The sequence below is a fragment of the Stegostoma tigrinum genome, chromosome 31 (assembly GCF_030684315.1).
Source record: "Stegostoma tigrinum isolate sSteTig4 chromosome 31, sSteTig4.hap1, whole genome shotgun sequence".
Classification (NCBI taxonomy): domain Eukaryota; kingdom Metazoa; phylum Chordata; class Chondrichthyes; order Orectolobiformes; family Stegostomatidae; genus Stegostoma; species Stegostoma tigrinum.
Window position 1 is genome coordinate 432,606 of NC_081384.1, and position 17,399 is coordinate 450,004.

At 46.6% G+C, this 17,399-nt stretch overlaps 1 protein-coding gene across 5 annotated transcripts in view; it reads left to right on the forward strand.

Moving 5' to 3' along the window:
• The window catches only part of cntnap1 (contactin associated protein 1), a 47,477-nt gene that overhangs the window by 17,074 nt on the left and 13,004 nt on the right, over positions 1-17,399 (forward strand). For all 5 annotated transcript variants that reach the window (XM_059638894.1, XM_059638893.1, XM_059638896.1 and 2 more), the window contains 9 exons: positions 68-344; positions 885-1,034; positions 2,810-2,981; positions 8,713-8,819; positions 10,097-10,219; positions 11,287-11,490; positions 11,836-11,992; positions 12,240-12,367; positions 16,397-16,564. In XM_059638894.1, the coding sequence (XP_059494877.1) occupies positions 68-344; positions 885-1,034; positions 2,810-2,981; positions 8,713-8,819; positions 10,097-10,219; positions 11,287-11,490; positions 11,836-11,992; positions 12,240-12,367; positions 16,397-16,564 (1,486 nt within the window). The remainder of the gene's footprint in view (positions 1-67; positions 345-884; positions 1,035-2,809; positions 2,982-8,712; positions 8,820-10,096; positions 10,220-11,286; positions 11,491-11,835; positions 11,993-12,239; positions 12,368-16,396; positions 16,565-17,399) is intronic.

The window sequence follows — 17,399 nt, forward strand, 5'->3', positions numbered from 1 at the left end:
GAACAGTTTTGTTGTTAGACCGAAGGTGCTGTCATTAATCCTTGTGTTTTTCCAATCCTTCAAACAGGGTAATGTACATTTCCGCTGCCATGAATTCCTCCACAAGGACAGGCCATTCTATCCCATAACCTTTGCAACGCAAGCCAGTTTTATCCAGGTGCCAGGAATACCAATGCTGAACCAGCTATCTGTCAACTTCAGTTTCCGATCTTTAGACACAAGTGGCTTGCTTCTTTTCAGCAACTTTTCTGAGGGTCTTGGCTGGCTGGAGATGGGTTTAAGTGAAGGACAAATCAACATCTCATTCCAACAAACTGGCAAGAAAAGACTGGAGTTTGCTGCAGGTAGAGCATTTGGAAAAATCTCCCATGTTTTCTGGAATAAGATCCAAAAGTGTTGGCGAAATTCAGCAGGTCCAGCAGCATCTGTGCAGAGAGAAGCAGAGTTAGTGTTTCCTATCTCATGAGACTCCTCTTCAGAACTATCGTCATTTTCTTTTGTCTCAATCTCCCAGCCACTGGGCCTCGCTGCTGCCCTCATGTGGTGCTGTCTGGTTGTGGCACTGGTACAATTGTGAGGAATTCTTTAAAATGCCCCCTGATGCTGTTTAGCTGGAAGCTGAGAGTCTGTGATGCAAGACTCTGTGTGTCCCCCTGATACCTTGCTGAAATAAGCGGTGAATAGTGGGCCGTGGGTCACGGTCCTGAGTTACACATAGTCAGTGGTCGGGGAAGAGGAATGATATAGGGATATGTTTGCAGAACAATGAGCTGGTTTTTTATTTTGAATTTTGACTGAAATGATGTTGTGTGGAATGGAGGAGTGAACTCCAGTTGATGAATTATATGGAGTTATTTAGTTACTCACCTCTCTCTTTGGACTAGGTTCAAACTTGACCGATGGACACTGGCATTCAGTTCAGCTGCTAGCCCGAATGGACTCTGTTGTGGCTGTTATTGATGAGAGGGATGATTCACCAATACGAATAGGTCACACTTTACGGGTGCAGACTGGTGATCAGTACTACTTTGGAGGTGGGTGGTTCATGTATCAATTTCTTTACTGATGTTTCCGTTGAGAAAGTAGCATTTGTGCCATGCAGGTACTAGGTGACAACCAGCAGGAGAGAATTTAACCTTTACCCTTTGGTATCCAATGGCATTACCGTTGCTGAATCCCCTACCATCAACATCCAGAAACTCAACTGGACCAGCCAATTATTACAGCGTGCTACAGGAGGCTGGGAATCCTGCATTGAGTGACTTAGCTCCTGACTCCCCAAAGCCTGTCCACCATCCTCAAGGCACAAGTCAGGAGTGTGATGAACCAGCTGCCTGGATGAGTGCAGCTCCTGCAAGAAGCTGGATGCCATACAGGGCAAAGCAGTCCTCCTGATTGGCACCACATGCACAGGCTCTGACTTTGCTCAGAAATTTGTTGTGTGGGACTCTGTCAAAGGCCTTTTGGAAGTCCATGTACACCATATCCACAGTATTACCCTCATTAACCCCCTCTGTTACTTCATCACCAAAAAAAAGTAAGGTTAGTAACACATTTAGTTCTATTAATTGGAATTTGGATTTTTTCAATTAACCCACATTTGTCCAGGAATATTAATTTTGTGTTGAATTATAATTTCTAGAAGTTTCCTCAGTACTGTGCTTAAACTGCCTGCCTGTAGTTGCATCCCTTATTTGTAGACCTTTTTCTAAATAAGCGTCTAACATTTTAAGTACCCAGGCTCCTGACACTGCCCCTCAGCCTAAGGAAGACTGAAAGATTATAACTAATGCTGTGGTAATTTCCATGCTCACTTCCCTAAGTATCTGTCATCCAGCCCTATTGTTAATTGACTAAGTTTAAGTTCAGTACTCACATTGTTGAAATATTGAAATTGAAATTTTAAAAAAATTTTAAAATTGAAATATTATTCTTGGAATCAAAATGCTTCATGTTCTCCAGGGAATGTGTCACTTTAATTATTAATTAACTCTGTTTCATTACATCAAGCAAGATTGAAAATAAGATGATTGTAAATGCTGTATTTACTGTCCTACCCTTTCATAATTTTAAATATTCTATCAAATTGAGTGTAGAGTGGAACAAAAATAGTCCCAATTTTCCAAGACTTCATTTCTTTCCAGTCAGACGCCACCCAGCTCCCCCTCTCAAACCTCAAAATCGTTTTGATAGTCTGGATTCCAAAACTGCATCCAGTCACTAATTAACTATGGTTTGTGCACGACTTATTCATTTCCTTTTCATGTTTTGGCTCCTACTGTGCCATTGATCTTTTACTGCAAATAATTTTTTCAGGAAATTAAGTTATTAAAATATTTCTCACCTTGTTTTTAATCAATTGACAATTAATAATTCCAGTCTCCGCTTCTTGTGTGCACTCGAAATGAAGTCTTTGTTAAATATTTCCACTGTTTACTCATTTATTCTCCAAAATATTCTCACTCCACAGTTAACATTTCAAAGTCCTCATTTGACTCATCCATCTAATATTTCACTTTTCATTTTCATTTGTAAAAGATGCTCACATTATTCTTCCTTACTTTCAATTTTCTTCTTTTATAAATCCATTTATTTTTTGTTCTTGTTTAGGCTTCATAATGTTCTGTCTTTATTTCAATTTGTTTCTAACCTCATTTTTTATCCATGGTATTAGTGCGGCTTAACATAACTGTCTCTTTCAGCCACACATGTTCTGCTTTTCAAACGAGACTTCTGTTGAAAATTGAGTTCTTTCTCTGTCTCGGTCACATTAACACACACCATCACTTTCTGCTCTGAACCACTGTAGGCTGCCCCACAAGTGTAAAGAACTTGGGATGTTTTTCAAATGTGAGTATGTTCCATGGCTGCATGCAACACATTCATGTGGACAATTATCTTGTGGATCTGGAGCTAGTAAAAAGACGCCAACTAGGAAGATATGCAGAGATGCTGTTTAACACGTGTGGAGTTGCAGACAGGTAGGTGAAACAAATAACTCAAAATAGATCAAAACTGGGAAACAACTGACAAGGTGAGTGACCCTTACCCTGAATAAACACTGACCCTGTACAGTTACACAGTGAGTGACCCTTACCCTGAATAAACACTGACCCTGTACAGTTACACAGCGAGTGACCCTTACACTGAATAAACACTGACCCTGTACAGTTACACAGTGAGTGACCCTTACCCTGAATAAACACTGACCCTGTACAGTTACACAGAGAGTGACCCTTACCCTGAATAAACACTGACCCTGTACAGTTACACAGTGAGTGACCCTTACCCTGAATAAACACTGACTCTGTACAGTTACACAGCGAGTGACCCTTACCCTGAATAAACACTGACCCTGTACAGTTACACAGTGAGTGACCCTTACCCTGAATAAACACTGACCCTGTACAGTTACACAGCGAGTGACCCTTACCCTGAATAAACACTGACTCTGTACAGTTACACAGCGAGTGACCCTTACACTGAATAAACACTGACCCTGTACAGTTACACAGTGAGTGACCCTTACCCTGAATAAACACTGACCCTGTACAGTTACACAGTGAGTGACCCTTACCCTGAATAAACACTGACCCTGTACAGTTACACACTGAGTGACCCTTACCCTGAATAAACACTGACCCTGTACAGTTACACAGTGAGTGACACTTACCCTGAATAAACACTGACCCTGTACAGTTACACAGTGAGTGACCCTTACCCTGAATAAACACTGACCCTGTACAGTTACACAGCGAGTGACCCTTACCCTGAATAAACACTGACCCTGTACAGTTACACAGCGAGTGACCCTTACCCTGAATAAACACTGACCCTGTACAGTTACACAGTGAGTGACCCTTACCCTGAATAAACACTGACCCTCCACAGTTACACAGCGAGTGACCCTTACCCTGAATAAACACTGACCCTGTACAGTTACACAGCGAGTGACACTTACCCTGAATAAACACTGACCCTCCACAGTTACACAGCGAGTGACCCTTACCCTGAATAAACACTGACCCTGTACAGTTACACAGCGAGTGACCCTTACCCTGAATAAACACTGACCCTGTACAGTTACACAGTGAGTGACCCTTACCCTGAATAAACACTGACCCTGTACAGTTACACAGTGAGTGACCCTTACCCTGAATAAACACTGACCCTGTACAGTTACACAGTGAGTGACCCTTACCCTGAATAAACACTGACCCTGTACAGTTACACAGTGAGTGACCCTTACCCTGAATAAACACTGACCCTGTACAGTTACACAGCGAGTGACCCTTACCCTGAATAAACACTGACCCTGTACAGTTACACAGCGAGTGACCCTTACCCTGAATAAACACTGACCCTGTACAGTTACACAGCGAGTGACCCTTACCCTGAATAAACACTGACCCTGTACAGTTACACAGCGAGTGACCCTTACCCTGAATAAACACTGACCCTGTACAGTTACACAGCGAGTGACCCTTACCCTGAATAAACACTGACCCTCCACAGTTACACAGCGAGTGACCCTTACCCTGAATAAACACTGACCCTGTACAGTTACACAGCGAGTGACACTTACCCTGAATAAACACTGACCCTCCACAGTTACACAGCGAGTGACCCTTACCCTGAATAAACACTGACCCTGTACAGTTACACAGCGAGTGACCCTTACCCTGAATAAACACTGACCCTGTACAGTTACACAGTGAGTGACCCTTACCCTGCTGAATAAACACTGACCCTGTACAGTTACACAGTGAGTGACCCTTACCCTGAATAAACACTGACCCTGTACAGTTACACAGCGAGTGACCCTTACCCTGAATAAACACTGACCCTGTACAGTTACACAGCGAGTGACCCTTACCCTGAATAAACACTGACCCTGTACAGTTACACAGCGAGTGACCCTTACCCTGAATAAACACTGACCCTGTACAGTTACACAGCGAGTGACCCTTACCCTGAATAAACACTGACCCTGTACAGTTACACAGCGAGTGACCCTTACCCTGAATAAACACTGACCCTGTACAGTTACACAGTGAGTGACCCTTACCCTGAATAAACACTGACCCTGTACAGTTACACAGCGAGTGACACTTACCCTGAATAAACACTGACCCTCCACAGTTACACAGTGAGTGACCCTTACCCTGAATAAACACTGACCCTGTACAGTTACACAGTGAGTGACCCTTACCCTGCTGAATAAACACTGACCCTGTACAGTTACACAGTGAGTGACCCTTACCCTGAATAAACACTGACCCTGTACAGTTACACAGCGAGTGACCCTTACCCTGAATAAACACTGACCCTGTACAGTTACACAGCGAGTGACCCTTACCCTGAATAAACACTGACCCTGTACAGTTACACAGCGAGTGACCCTTACCCTGAATAAACACTGACCCTGTACAGTTACACAGCGAGTGACCCTTACCCTGAATAAACACTGACCCTGTACAGTTACACAGTGAGTGACCCTTACCCTGAATAAACACTGACCCTGTACAGTTACACAGTGAGTGTCCCTTACCCTGAATAAACACTGACCCTGTACAGTTACACAGTGAGTGACCCTTACCCTGAATAAACACTGACCCTGTACAGTTACACAGCGAGTGACCCTTACCCTGAATAAACACTGACCCTGTACAGTTACACAGCGAGTGACCCTTACCCTGAATAAACACTGACCCTGTACAGTTACACAGCGAGTGACCCTTACCCTGAATAAACACTGACTCTGTACAGTTACACAGTGAGTGACCCTTACCCTGAATAAACACTGACCCTGTACAGTTACACAGCGAGTGACCCTTACCCTGAATAAACACTGACCCTGTACAGTTACACAGCGAGTGACCCTTACCCTGAATAAACACTGACCCTGTACAGTTACACAGCGAGTGACCCTTACCCTGAATAAACACTGACCCTGTACAGTTACACAGCGAGTGACCCTTACCCTGAATAAACACTGACCCTGTACAGTTACACAGCGAGTGACCCTTACCCTGAATAAACACTGACCCTGTACAGTTACACAGCGAGTGACCCTTACCCTGAATAAACACTGACCCTGTACAGTTACACAGCGACTGTCCCTTACCCTGAATAAACACTGACCCTGTACAGTTACACACTGAGTGACCCTTACCCTGAATAAACACTGACCCTGTACAGTTACACAGCGAGTGACCCTTACCCTGAATAAACACTGACCCTGTACAGTTACACAGCGAGTGACCCTTACCCTGAATAAACACTGACCCTGTACAGTTACACAGCGAGTGACCCTTACCCTGAATAAACACTGACCCTGTACAGTTACACAGTGAGTGACCCTTACCCTGAATAAACACTGACCCTGTACAGTTACACAGCGAGTGACCCTTACCCTGAATAAACACTGACCCTGTACAGTTACACAGCGAGTGACCCTTACCCTGAATAAACACTGACCCTGTACAGTTACACAGCGAGTGACCCTTACCCTGAATAAACACTGACCCTGTACAGTTACACAGTGAGTGACCCTTACCCTGAATAAACACTGACCCTGTACAGTTACACAGTGAGTGACCCTTACCCTGAATAAACACTGACCCTGTACAGTTACACAGTGAGTGACCCTTATTCTGCTGAATAAACACTGACCCTGTACAGTTACACAGCGACTGACCCTTACCCTGAATAAACACTGACCCTGTACAGTTACACAGTGAGTGACCCTTACCCTGAATAAACACTGACCCTGTACAGTTACACACTGAGTGACCCTTACCCTGAATAAACACTGACCCTGTACAGTTACACAGTGAGTGACCCTTACCCTGAATAAACACTGACCCTGTACAGTTACACAGCGAGTGACCCTTACCCTGAATAAACACTGACCCTGTACAGTTACACAGTGAGTGACCCTTACCCTGAATAAACACTGACCCTGTACAGTTACACAGCGAGTGACCCTTACCCTGAATAAACACTGACCCTGTACAGTTACACAGCGAGTGACCCTTACCCTGAATAAACACTGACCCTGTACAGTTACACAGCGAGTGACCCTTACCCTGAATAAACACTGACCCTGTACAGTTACACAGTGAGTGACCCTTACCCTGAATAAACACTGACCCTGTACAGTTACACAGCGAGTGACCCTTACCCTGAATAAACACTGACCCTGTACAGTTACACAGCGAGTGACCCTTACCCTGAATAAACACTGACCCTGTACAGTTACACAGTGAGTGACCCTTACCCTGAATAAACACTGACCCTGTACAGTTACACAGTGAGTGACCCTTACCCTGAATAAACACTGACCCTGTACAGTTACACAGTGAGTGACCCTTACCCTGAATAAACACTGACCCTGTACAGTTACACAGCGAGTGACCCTTACCCTGAATAAACACTGACCCTGTACAGTTACACAGTGAGTGACCCTTACCCTGAATAAACACTGACCCTGTACAGTTACACAGCGAGTGACCCTTACACTGAATAAACACTGACCCTGTACAGTTACACACTGAGTGACCCTTACCCTGAATAAACACTGACTCTGTACAGTTACACAGTGAGTGACCCTTACCCTGAATAAACACTGACCCTGTACAGTTACACAGCGAGTGACCCTTACCCTGAATAAACACTGACCCTGTACAGTTACACAGCGAGTGACCCTTACACTGAATAAACACTGACCCTGTACAGTTACACAGTGACTGACCCTTACCCTGAATAAACACTGACCCTGTACAGTTACACAGCGAGTGACCCTTACCCTGAATAAACACTGACCCTGTACAGTTACACAGCGAGTGACCCTTACCCTGAATAAACACTGACCCTGTACAGTTACACAGTGAGTGACCCTTACCCTGAATAAACACTGACCCTGTACAGTTACACAGCGAGTGACCCTTACCCTGAATAAACACTGACCCTGTACAGTTACACAGTGAGTGACCCTTACACTGAATAAACACTGACCCTGTACAGTTACACAGCGAGTGACCCTTACCCTGAATAAACACTGACCCTGTACAGTTACACAGCGAGTGACCCTTACCCTGAATAAACACTGACCCTGTACAGTTACACAGCGAGTGACCCTTACCCTGAATAAACACTGACCCTGTACAGTTACACAGCGAGTGACCCTTACCCTGAATAAACACTGACACAGTGAGTGACCCTTACCCTGAATAAACACTGACACAGTGAGTGACCCTTACCCTGAATAAACACTGACACAGCGAGTGACCCTTACCCTGAATAAACACTGACCCTGTACAGTTACACACTGAGTGACCCTTACCCTGAATAAACACTGACCCTGTACAGTTACACACTGAGTGACCCTTACCCTGAATAAACACTGACCCTGTACAGTTACACAGCGAGTGACCCTTACACTGAATAAACACTGACCCTGTACAGTTACACAGTGAGTGACCCTTACCCTGAATAAACACTGACCCTGTACAGTTACACAGCGAGTGACCCTTACCCTGAATAAACACTGACCCTGTACAGTTACACATTGAATGACTCTCATCCTGCTGAATAAACACTGTCTCTGTAGTCAGACAACTTTTTGTAACCAAGATCCTTCTCAGCACAGAATTAGTTGTTGGAATTATTTACTGTTTCATTCTAGCAGTGTTTTTTCATAATTGACAGATGTACCCCAAATTTGTGTGAACATGAAGGAATTTGTCTGCAGACTTCAGATAATTTTGTATGTGATTGTGAGAGAACAGGATACACAGGCCCAACCTGCCATAACTGTGAGTAATCTTCTGTTAATGAGTGCGTGATGGGAGCAGTAGTTTGAGGACAGTATTGAGGCAGTTAGATGGTGGAACTAAATGTAATATCTCTAAGTTTGCAAACAAAACTGGTTGGGTGGGTGAGCTGTAAGGAGGTGGCACAGATGCTTCAGTGTGATTTGGGGAAGTTGAGTGAGTTGGTAGAAGCATGATAGATGAAGTATAATGTGGACAAATGTGAGCTTATCCACTTTGGAAACAAACAGAAAGGCAGATGATTATCTGAATGGTGATAGGTTGGAAAGTTTTGGGATGGTGCTGTGGGGGTGTACGTTGAGACCTGGGTGGTGTTGAACACCAGTTTTTGAGGGTAAGCATGCAGGTGCAGCAGGTGGTGAAAAGAGAAATGGTATGATGGCCTTCGTAGTGAGAGGTTTGAGAAAATGAGCAGGCAGGGGTATCCTACTGCAGAGGTGCAGGGCCTTGGTGAGACTATGCCAAAAGTATCAAGTGCAGGGTTGGTCTTATCCGAGGAGGAATATTCTGGTGAAGGAGGGTGTGCATTGAAAGTTTACCAGACTGATTCCAGGATGCGTGAAGAGAGATTGGATTGGTTAGGACTATATTCATTAGACTTTAGGAGAATGAGGGAAGATCAAATGGAAATATATCAAATTTTAATTCTAAGGATTAGACAGGGTAAATGCAGGAATGATGTTCCCAATGACTAGAGAGGCCAGAAGTAGGAGTCATAGTTTAAGAATGTGGGATCGGCCATATAGGACTGGGATGAGGAGAAATGTCTTCCCCAGGGAGTGATCAATTCCACAGGTTCACTAACACAGGGCACAGTTGAAGCCAAAACTTGACTGCTTTCAAAAAGGAATTAGATATAGTTCTTGGGGCTAAAGGGATTAAAAGATATGGAAGAGAGTGGGACCAGGAAACAAGCTGGATGATCAGCTACGATCCTATTGAATGGTGGAGCAGGCTCGAAGGGCTGAATGGACTACTCCTCCTATTTTCTATGTTTTTCTCCATTAAAAATGTAACTGAATAAAATTAGATACACAGTGAGTGAGCCATACACAGAATAAAGAGAGATTCTGCACAGTTACTTACAGAAGAGCAGATACAGTAGCGATGGCAGGATGGTATTGCTGATGCAGCTGTGTTGAAACCTGCAGTAAATCAATGACTGTGATTGTGTTTCTCTCCTAATCACACCATTTCATCTGCCCAACCATTCTTCCTCCCTCTGTCTTCTTCACCCTCTTCTTGCAATTCTGTGCTAGCCCTCTATCCTGAGTCATGTGAAGGGTACAGAAAACTGGGTGTGCGAACATCTGGGAACTACACTATTGACCCTGATGGGAGTGGTCCGTCCAGACCCTTCACCGTTCACTGCAGAATGACAGGTATTTCTCATGTTTCACCTGGACCAACACATGCACCATACTGCTCCAGCATCATGCCTTCACTGGTCCCTGCTGCACTGCTGCCCCAGTGTGGGGCATCGCTGGTCCCTGCTGCACTGTTGCCCCAGTGTGGGGCATCGCTGGTCCCTGCTGCACTGTTACCCCAGTGTGGGGCATCGCTGGTCCCTGCTGCACTGTTGCCCCAGTGTGGGGCATCGCTGGTCCCTGCTGCACTGTTGCCCCAGTGTGGGGCATCGCTGGTCCCTGCTGCACTGCTGCCCCAGTGTGGGGCATCGCTGGTCCCTGCTGCACTGCTGCCCCAGTGTGGGGCATCGCTGGTCCCTGCTGCACTGCTGCCCCAGTGTGGGGCATCGCTGGTCCCTGCTGCACTGCTGCCCCAGTGTGGGGCATCGCTGGTCCCTGCTGCACTGCTGCCCCAGTGTGGGGCATCGCTGGTCCCTGCTGCACTGCTGCCCCAGTGTGGGGCATCGCTGGTCCCTGCTGCACTGCTGCCCCAGTGTGGGGCATCGCTGGTCCCTGCTGCACTGCTGCCCCAGTGTGGGGCATCGCTGGTCCCTGCTGCACTGCTGCCCCAGTGTGGGGCATCGCTGGTCCCTGCTGCACTGCTGCCCCCGTGTGGGGCATCGCTGGTCCCTGCTGCACTGCTGCCCCAGTGTGGGGCATCGCTGGTCCCTGCTGCACTGCTGCCCCAGTGTGGGGCATCGCTGGTCCCTGCTGCACTGCTGCCCCAGTGTGGGGCATCGCTGGTCCCTGCTGCACTGCTGCCCCAGTGTGGGGCATCGCTGGTCCCTGCTGCACTGCTGCCCCAGTGTGGGGCATCGCTGGTCCCTGCTGCACTGCTGCCCCAGTGTGGGGCATCGCTGGTCCCTGCTGCACTGCTGCCCCAGTGTGGGGCATCGCTGGTCCCTGCTGCACTGTTACCTGGAGGGAAAGTGTGGAGGGAGAGGGGATCATGATGGGGAGAGGAACGATGGAGGGGGTTGTTGATGGGGGAATGGATTGCGGATGAGAAGCTGAGATCTCACTCACTGACCTTCTGTTCTCAGAGAAAAAAGCCTGGACAATAGTTTATCACCAACAGCAGCAAGAGGTCAAAGTAACTGGCTCGACTTTAGAGAAACCTTTCGTGGGACATATCCAATATTACAACAACACAGAGGAAGAGATTTCTGCGATAACCCTAGCGGCCGAGTATTGTGAACAGGGTATCTCCTTCTCCTGCTATAGGTCCCGTCTCCTCAACAGTCCATGTGAGTACACGAGAACTTTGCAAACAGTCTGTTCAACTACAGCTTAGCTCTGTGGAGCTAATAGATCAGTTTATTGGTTTTAGATCAGTCTGATCTATGGGCGTGGTGACAGATACACATTGGTCTGGCCTGTCTGAGGCACTGCTTGTGGTAATTCTGTCCCTCTGAGGTACCTCCACCTGTCCTTCTGTGATATCTCTGCCTGTCTGTCTGTCTGTCTCTCTGGTTCCTTAGCCTCTTTCCCATCCCCACTCCCACCCCATGGTTCCTCTGCCTGAATCTTGGCGATATCTCAGACCGTCTTTCTGTGATATTTCTGCCTGTCTCTGTGATTTCTCCTGCTAGCTGGGCTGCCTTTCTCCTGGTGGCTAGGCCGTGGATTTGAGAAACATTTCTATTGGGGAGGTGCGACTCCTGGGAGTCAGAGATGTGCCTGTGGGATGGAGAAAAGCTGCACTGACCCCAAGTATTTCTGCAATTGTGATGCAGACTACCGGCAGTGGTGAGTTAGCTATGTGACTGCGGACATTACCAGGTGGTGAACAGCCCTCTGTGTCTGGAAAATACTTCACTTTTGTTTATTGTTTTAGTTCTGTGTCCATTCACCCCACCCCCACTTCCCTACCCCTCTTGATCTGTCTCTATTCACCTTACTCCCGTGTTCTACCACCCCACTCTCCCTCCACCCCCACCCCCCAGAACACCACCACCACCATGTTCTCTCTGATGACCCTTTCTATTTCCCTTAGGAAGACCGACCGAGGTTTCCTGACCTACAGGGAGGACCTGCCAGTCACAAAAGTTGTTGTTGGTGACACAAACCGTTCCAGTTCTGAGGCCCGATTCACTGTGGGTGCTTTACGTTGCTATGGAGATGGTGAGTGCCCTGGAGCCTGGTGTCTTGGGCGATGAGGTGGTGGGGGAGGGGGGAGGTGGTTATGGGTGGGGAGGAACAGGGTGAGGGGATGGGTATGGGGTAGGGGAGGAGGAGAGGGATGTGTGGGTATGGGGAGGGTGTGGGTAGAGGGAGGGTGTGGGTTTGGGTTTGGGAATGGGGGGGTGTGGGTTTGGGAATGGCGAATGGGGGAGGATGTGGGTATGGGGTGGGGGAGGAGGAGAGGGATGTGTGGGTATGGGGAGGGTGTGGGTAGAGGGAGGGTGTGGGTTTGGGTTTGGGAATGGGGGGGTGTGGGTTTGGGAATGGCGAATGGGGGAGGATGTGGGTATGGGGTGGGGGAGGAAGAGGTGGTTATTGGTGGGGAGGGGCAGGGTGAGGGGATGGGGTGGGGGAGGAGGAGAGGGGTGTGTGGGTATGGGGGAGGGTGTGGGTTTGGGGTAGGGGTGGGGGTGTGGGTTTGTGGTATGGGTGGGGAGGAGGTGGTGAGTGAGTGGGAGGGGTGGGAATGGAGGGGGGTGTGGGTGTGAAACTTAAGCAAAAATAGTGTTTCAGTTGTGTGGAAAATTTATGGAAAATGTTAAGCAGGGGAGGGCTCAGTCGAGATTATTTAAATTTCCAAAACCAGTAATAGGAGAGGGTGTGTGGAAAGGGTCAGTAATCTAACAGCAGGTCCAGTGGATAACGAGACATTAGGAGAAGTAGGTGGCTGTCCAAGCAGGTCGGAGGGTGGTGTATTCAAATGCACGTTGTATACAAAACAAGGTAAATGAGCTTGTAGCTCAGATTGAAATTGGCAGGTACGAAGTTGTGGGTGTCACACAGGTATGGCTGCACGGGGATTAGGGCTGGGAATTAAATATCCAAAAATGCATTATCCCATCGAAAGGACAGGCAGATGGGTACTGGAACCTTGTTAGAAATGAAATTATGTCACTTTTTGTTGTTGATTTAGAGTTGGAAGTTGTAGAATCTGAATGGGTAGGGACCTCAAAAGGAAAATGACCCGAATGGTAGTTATGTACAGGATACCAGGCATAAGATGTGGGGAAGAAAATAAATCCAGAGAAACAAAAGGCTTGGAAGAAAGGCATCAATCCAGTAATCGTGGGGGACTTCAATATATCGGTGGGCTGGGAAAGTCAGGTTGGTACTGGACCTGCAGAAAAGGTATTTGTAGACTGTAAGGGTATTGTAATTGAGTACAGGCAACTACAAAGACATGAGGGAGAAGCTGGTTAGAGTTGATTGGCAGGGGGTCTAGAAGAGAAGATGGTGGAGCAGCAATGACAAGAGTTTCTGAGCTCATTTTGTTGGTAGAGAAGAAATTCATCCCAAGGAAGAAAAAACATGACATGCTAAGGGAATGATGCGAAAACAGTAGGTGACAGGGGAATCCAGGGACAACATAGAAGGAAAAGGAAAAGCATTCAATGCGGTGATGATGAGTGGGAGGCAAGGGGTTTGGGAAGTCTTTAAAAACCAGCAGATGATAACAAGCAAAGCAATCTGGGGGGAGAGAATGAAACTTGATAGTAAGCTAGCTGGTAATAAAAATGAAGATAGAGTTTTTTATTAGATATATAAAAGGGAAAAGAGAGGCAAAATTGAACTTCGGCCTGCAGGAAAATGAAGCTGGGGAAGTAGTAATGGTGAGCAAAGAAATGGCAGAGGAACTGACAAGGTACTTTGCATCAGCCTTCAGGATGGAAGACACCATCATACCAGAACTTCGAGAGCCATGGGACAGAGGTGAATGTAGTGGCCATCACGAAGGAGGTGGTGCTAGGGAAGCTGAGAGGTCTGAAGATGGACTATATCCCAGAGTTCTGAAGGAGATAGCTGAGATTGCAGAGACATTGTTGGTTCTTCAGAAATCTTTGGAGTCAAGAAGAGTCTCAGAGGACTGAAAGAAGGTTGATGTAACACTCCTGTTTAAAAAGGGAGGCAGAAGATAGGAAATTGTACTTGGTTAGGTTGACCTTGGTTGGGGTAAGATGTTAGAATCTATCATTGAGGATGAGATTGTGGAGTATTTAGAGGTGGTCACACCTGACAAATCTGCTACAATTCTTTAAGGAGGTGCCAAAACAGTTAAACACAGGAGAGCCTGTGGATGTGATTTCCAGAACTCCTTTGACAAAGTTCATACAGGATGCTGCTAAATAGGATAAGAGGCCCATGGTGATAGGGGCAAGGCACTGGCATGGACAGAGGATTGGCTGACTGGCAGAAAACGAAGTGTAGAGATAAAGTGGTATTTTTAAGGATGGCAGGTATTTTTAAGGATGATCACATCTATTTACATTTTAAGGAAAGGTATGGTCTAGTGCATTTAATTAGATTCCCTATAGTGTGGAAGCAGGCCCTTTGGCCCTACAAGTCCACGCCGCCCCTTGAAGCATCCCACCCAGACCCATCTGAACCCCTGAACGCACACACCCCCTGAACACTATTAGACAATTGGACAATTTAATGTGGCCAATCCATCTAGCCTGCACATCTTTGGACTGTGGGAGGAAACTGGAGCACCCGGAGAAAACCCACGCAGTCACGGGGAGAATGTGCAAACTCCGCACAGACAGTTGCCCGAGGCTGGAATCGAACCTGTGTCCCTGGCGCTGAGGCTGCAGTGCTAACCACTGAGCCACCATGCCGCCCTGCATTATCGCTAGACTATTAATCAAGACATGTTCTGGGGACCCCACTTCAAATCCTGCCACACAGATGGTGGAATTTGAATTCACTAAAACCAAATGTGAAATTAGAAATCTAATGATAACCATGAAACGATTATTAGTTGAAAAAAACCCACCTGGTTCAGCCATTCCTTTTAGGGAAGGAAACTGCTATCATGTGGCCTACGTATGACTCCAGAGCCACAGTAATGTGGTTGACCCTCAACTGCCCTGACAAATGATGCCCACATCCTGTGAATAAATGAAAAAAAAAATGATCTGGATGAAGGAACTGAGGGCATTGTTGCTAAGTTTGCAGATGACACAGAGGTGGGTGGACAGTGTTGAGGAAATAGAGAGGCTGCAGAAGGACTAGGAGAGCGGACAAGGAAGTGACAGATGGAGTACAACATCTGAAAGTGAGAGGTTATGCACTTTGGTTGGAAGATTAGAGCTGTAGACTATTTCCTAAGTGGGGAAGACTTCAGAAGTCTGAAGCACAGACGGACTTTGGAGTTCTCGTTCAGGAATTTTTTCAGGTTGACATACAGGTTCAATTGGTAGTTAGGAAGGCAAATGCAATGTGAGCATTCATTTCAAGAGGGCTAGAACACAAGAGCAGAGATGTACTGCTGAGGCTATATAAGGCTCCGGTCAGACTGCATTTGGAATATTGAGAGCAGTTTTGGGTCCAATATGTTAGGAAGGATGTGCTGGCCTTGGAGGGTGTCCAGACGAGGTTTACAAGAGTGATCCCAAGGATGAAGGGCTTTATCTTATGACGAGCAATTGAGAACTCTGGGCTTGTACTCGTTGACATTTAAAAGGATGAGGAAGGATCTGATTGAAACTTACAGGATACTGAGAGGCCTGTGCAGAATGGACATGGAGAAGATGCTTTCACTAGTAGGAGAAACTAGACTCTGAGGGCACAGCCTCAGAGTCAAGGGATGACCCTTTAGAACTAAGATGAAAAGGAATTTCTTCAGCCAGAGGGTGGTTAATCTGTGCAACTCATTGCTGCAGAGGGCTGTTGAGACCAAGTCATTGACTGTCTTTAATACAGAGATAGATAAGTTTTTGATTAGAAAGGGGATAGTGTGGAGAAGGCAGAAGCGGATGAAGCAGGGAGAAGGCAAAAGAAAGGGATTGAGAAACATATCAGCCATGATCGAATAGTGAAGCAGATTTGAGGGGCCGAATGGCCTAATTCTGCTCCTATATCTTGTGATCTTATCGGGTGGGTAGAAATGGGGTATGTTTTAGGGTGGTGTGTGTGTGTGTGAGGGGGCATGGGGTGATGATACTGATACTACTGTTTCCTTCTCCACAGGCGGCTCCTGGAACACAGCCTCATTTGTTTCAGGGAATTACCTTCAATTCCCGAGCTTCAATCCCGGGCCTAGTGCTGACATCTCTCTCTACTTCAAAACCACAACATCTCATGGTGTCTTTCTGGAGAATTCCGGATATAGAAATTTCATCCGTCTGGAACTGAAATGTGAGTGTTATTATTTGAAATTATAGTTTGGGAAAATGAAAAGAGCTTCAGCAAAATTGGATTATAAAACCAAAACACTGACCAGTGAAAAACACAGAGTGAGCTTCTGAAATCCAAAAGTGCCCTGTTCCCCACATCCCCTTTTCCCAGAGATTTAATCAGCGTGGGACCTCTTACCCCGTGGAACTGGCTGTGCTTGTAAATTGTTCTTTAAATTAGAAGCTCAAATGATTAAAAGTGGCTAAAAAGAGTTCAGAGGTGTGCAATAGCATCTCTGCACAGAAAAATTCCCTCCTTCCTTTTTGTTTTAGTAGTAATGCCTCTGGTGGGTAGTGTTTGTAACTTATTTTCATTTGAAACATTGACATCAAAGGAGGAACTAAATTCTTAAGTGGGTCCTGTGGTGTCTGGGGTGCCTTATCTTCCCTTTCAGGGCAGCACAGTGGCTCAGTGGTTAGCACTGTAGCCTCACGGCACCAGGGACCCAGGTTCGATTCCAGCCTCGGGCAACTGTCTGTGTGGAGTTTGCACATTCTCCCAGTGTCTGCGTGGGTTTACTCCGGGTGCTCCAGCTTCCTCCCACAGTCCAAAGATGTGCAGGTTAGGTGGATTGGCCACGGTAAATTGCCCGTAGTGTTCAGGTGTAGATTAGGTGGATTATAGGGGGATGGGTCTGGGTGGCATGCTCTGAGGGTTGGTATGGACCGGTTGGGCTGAGGGGCCTGTTTCCACACTGTAGGGATTCTATTCTTTCAGCTAACCCATCTTGGATTTAATTGTCCCCTCCCCTCAGATTTCCCCATTTTGGTTTTATTACCATGCTCCTTGTGGGCAG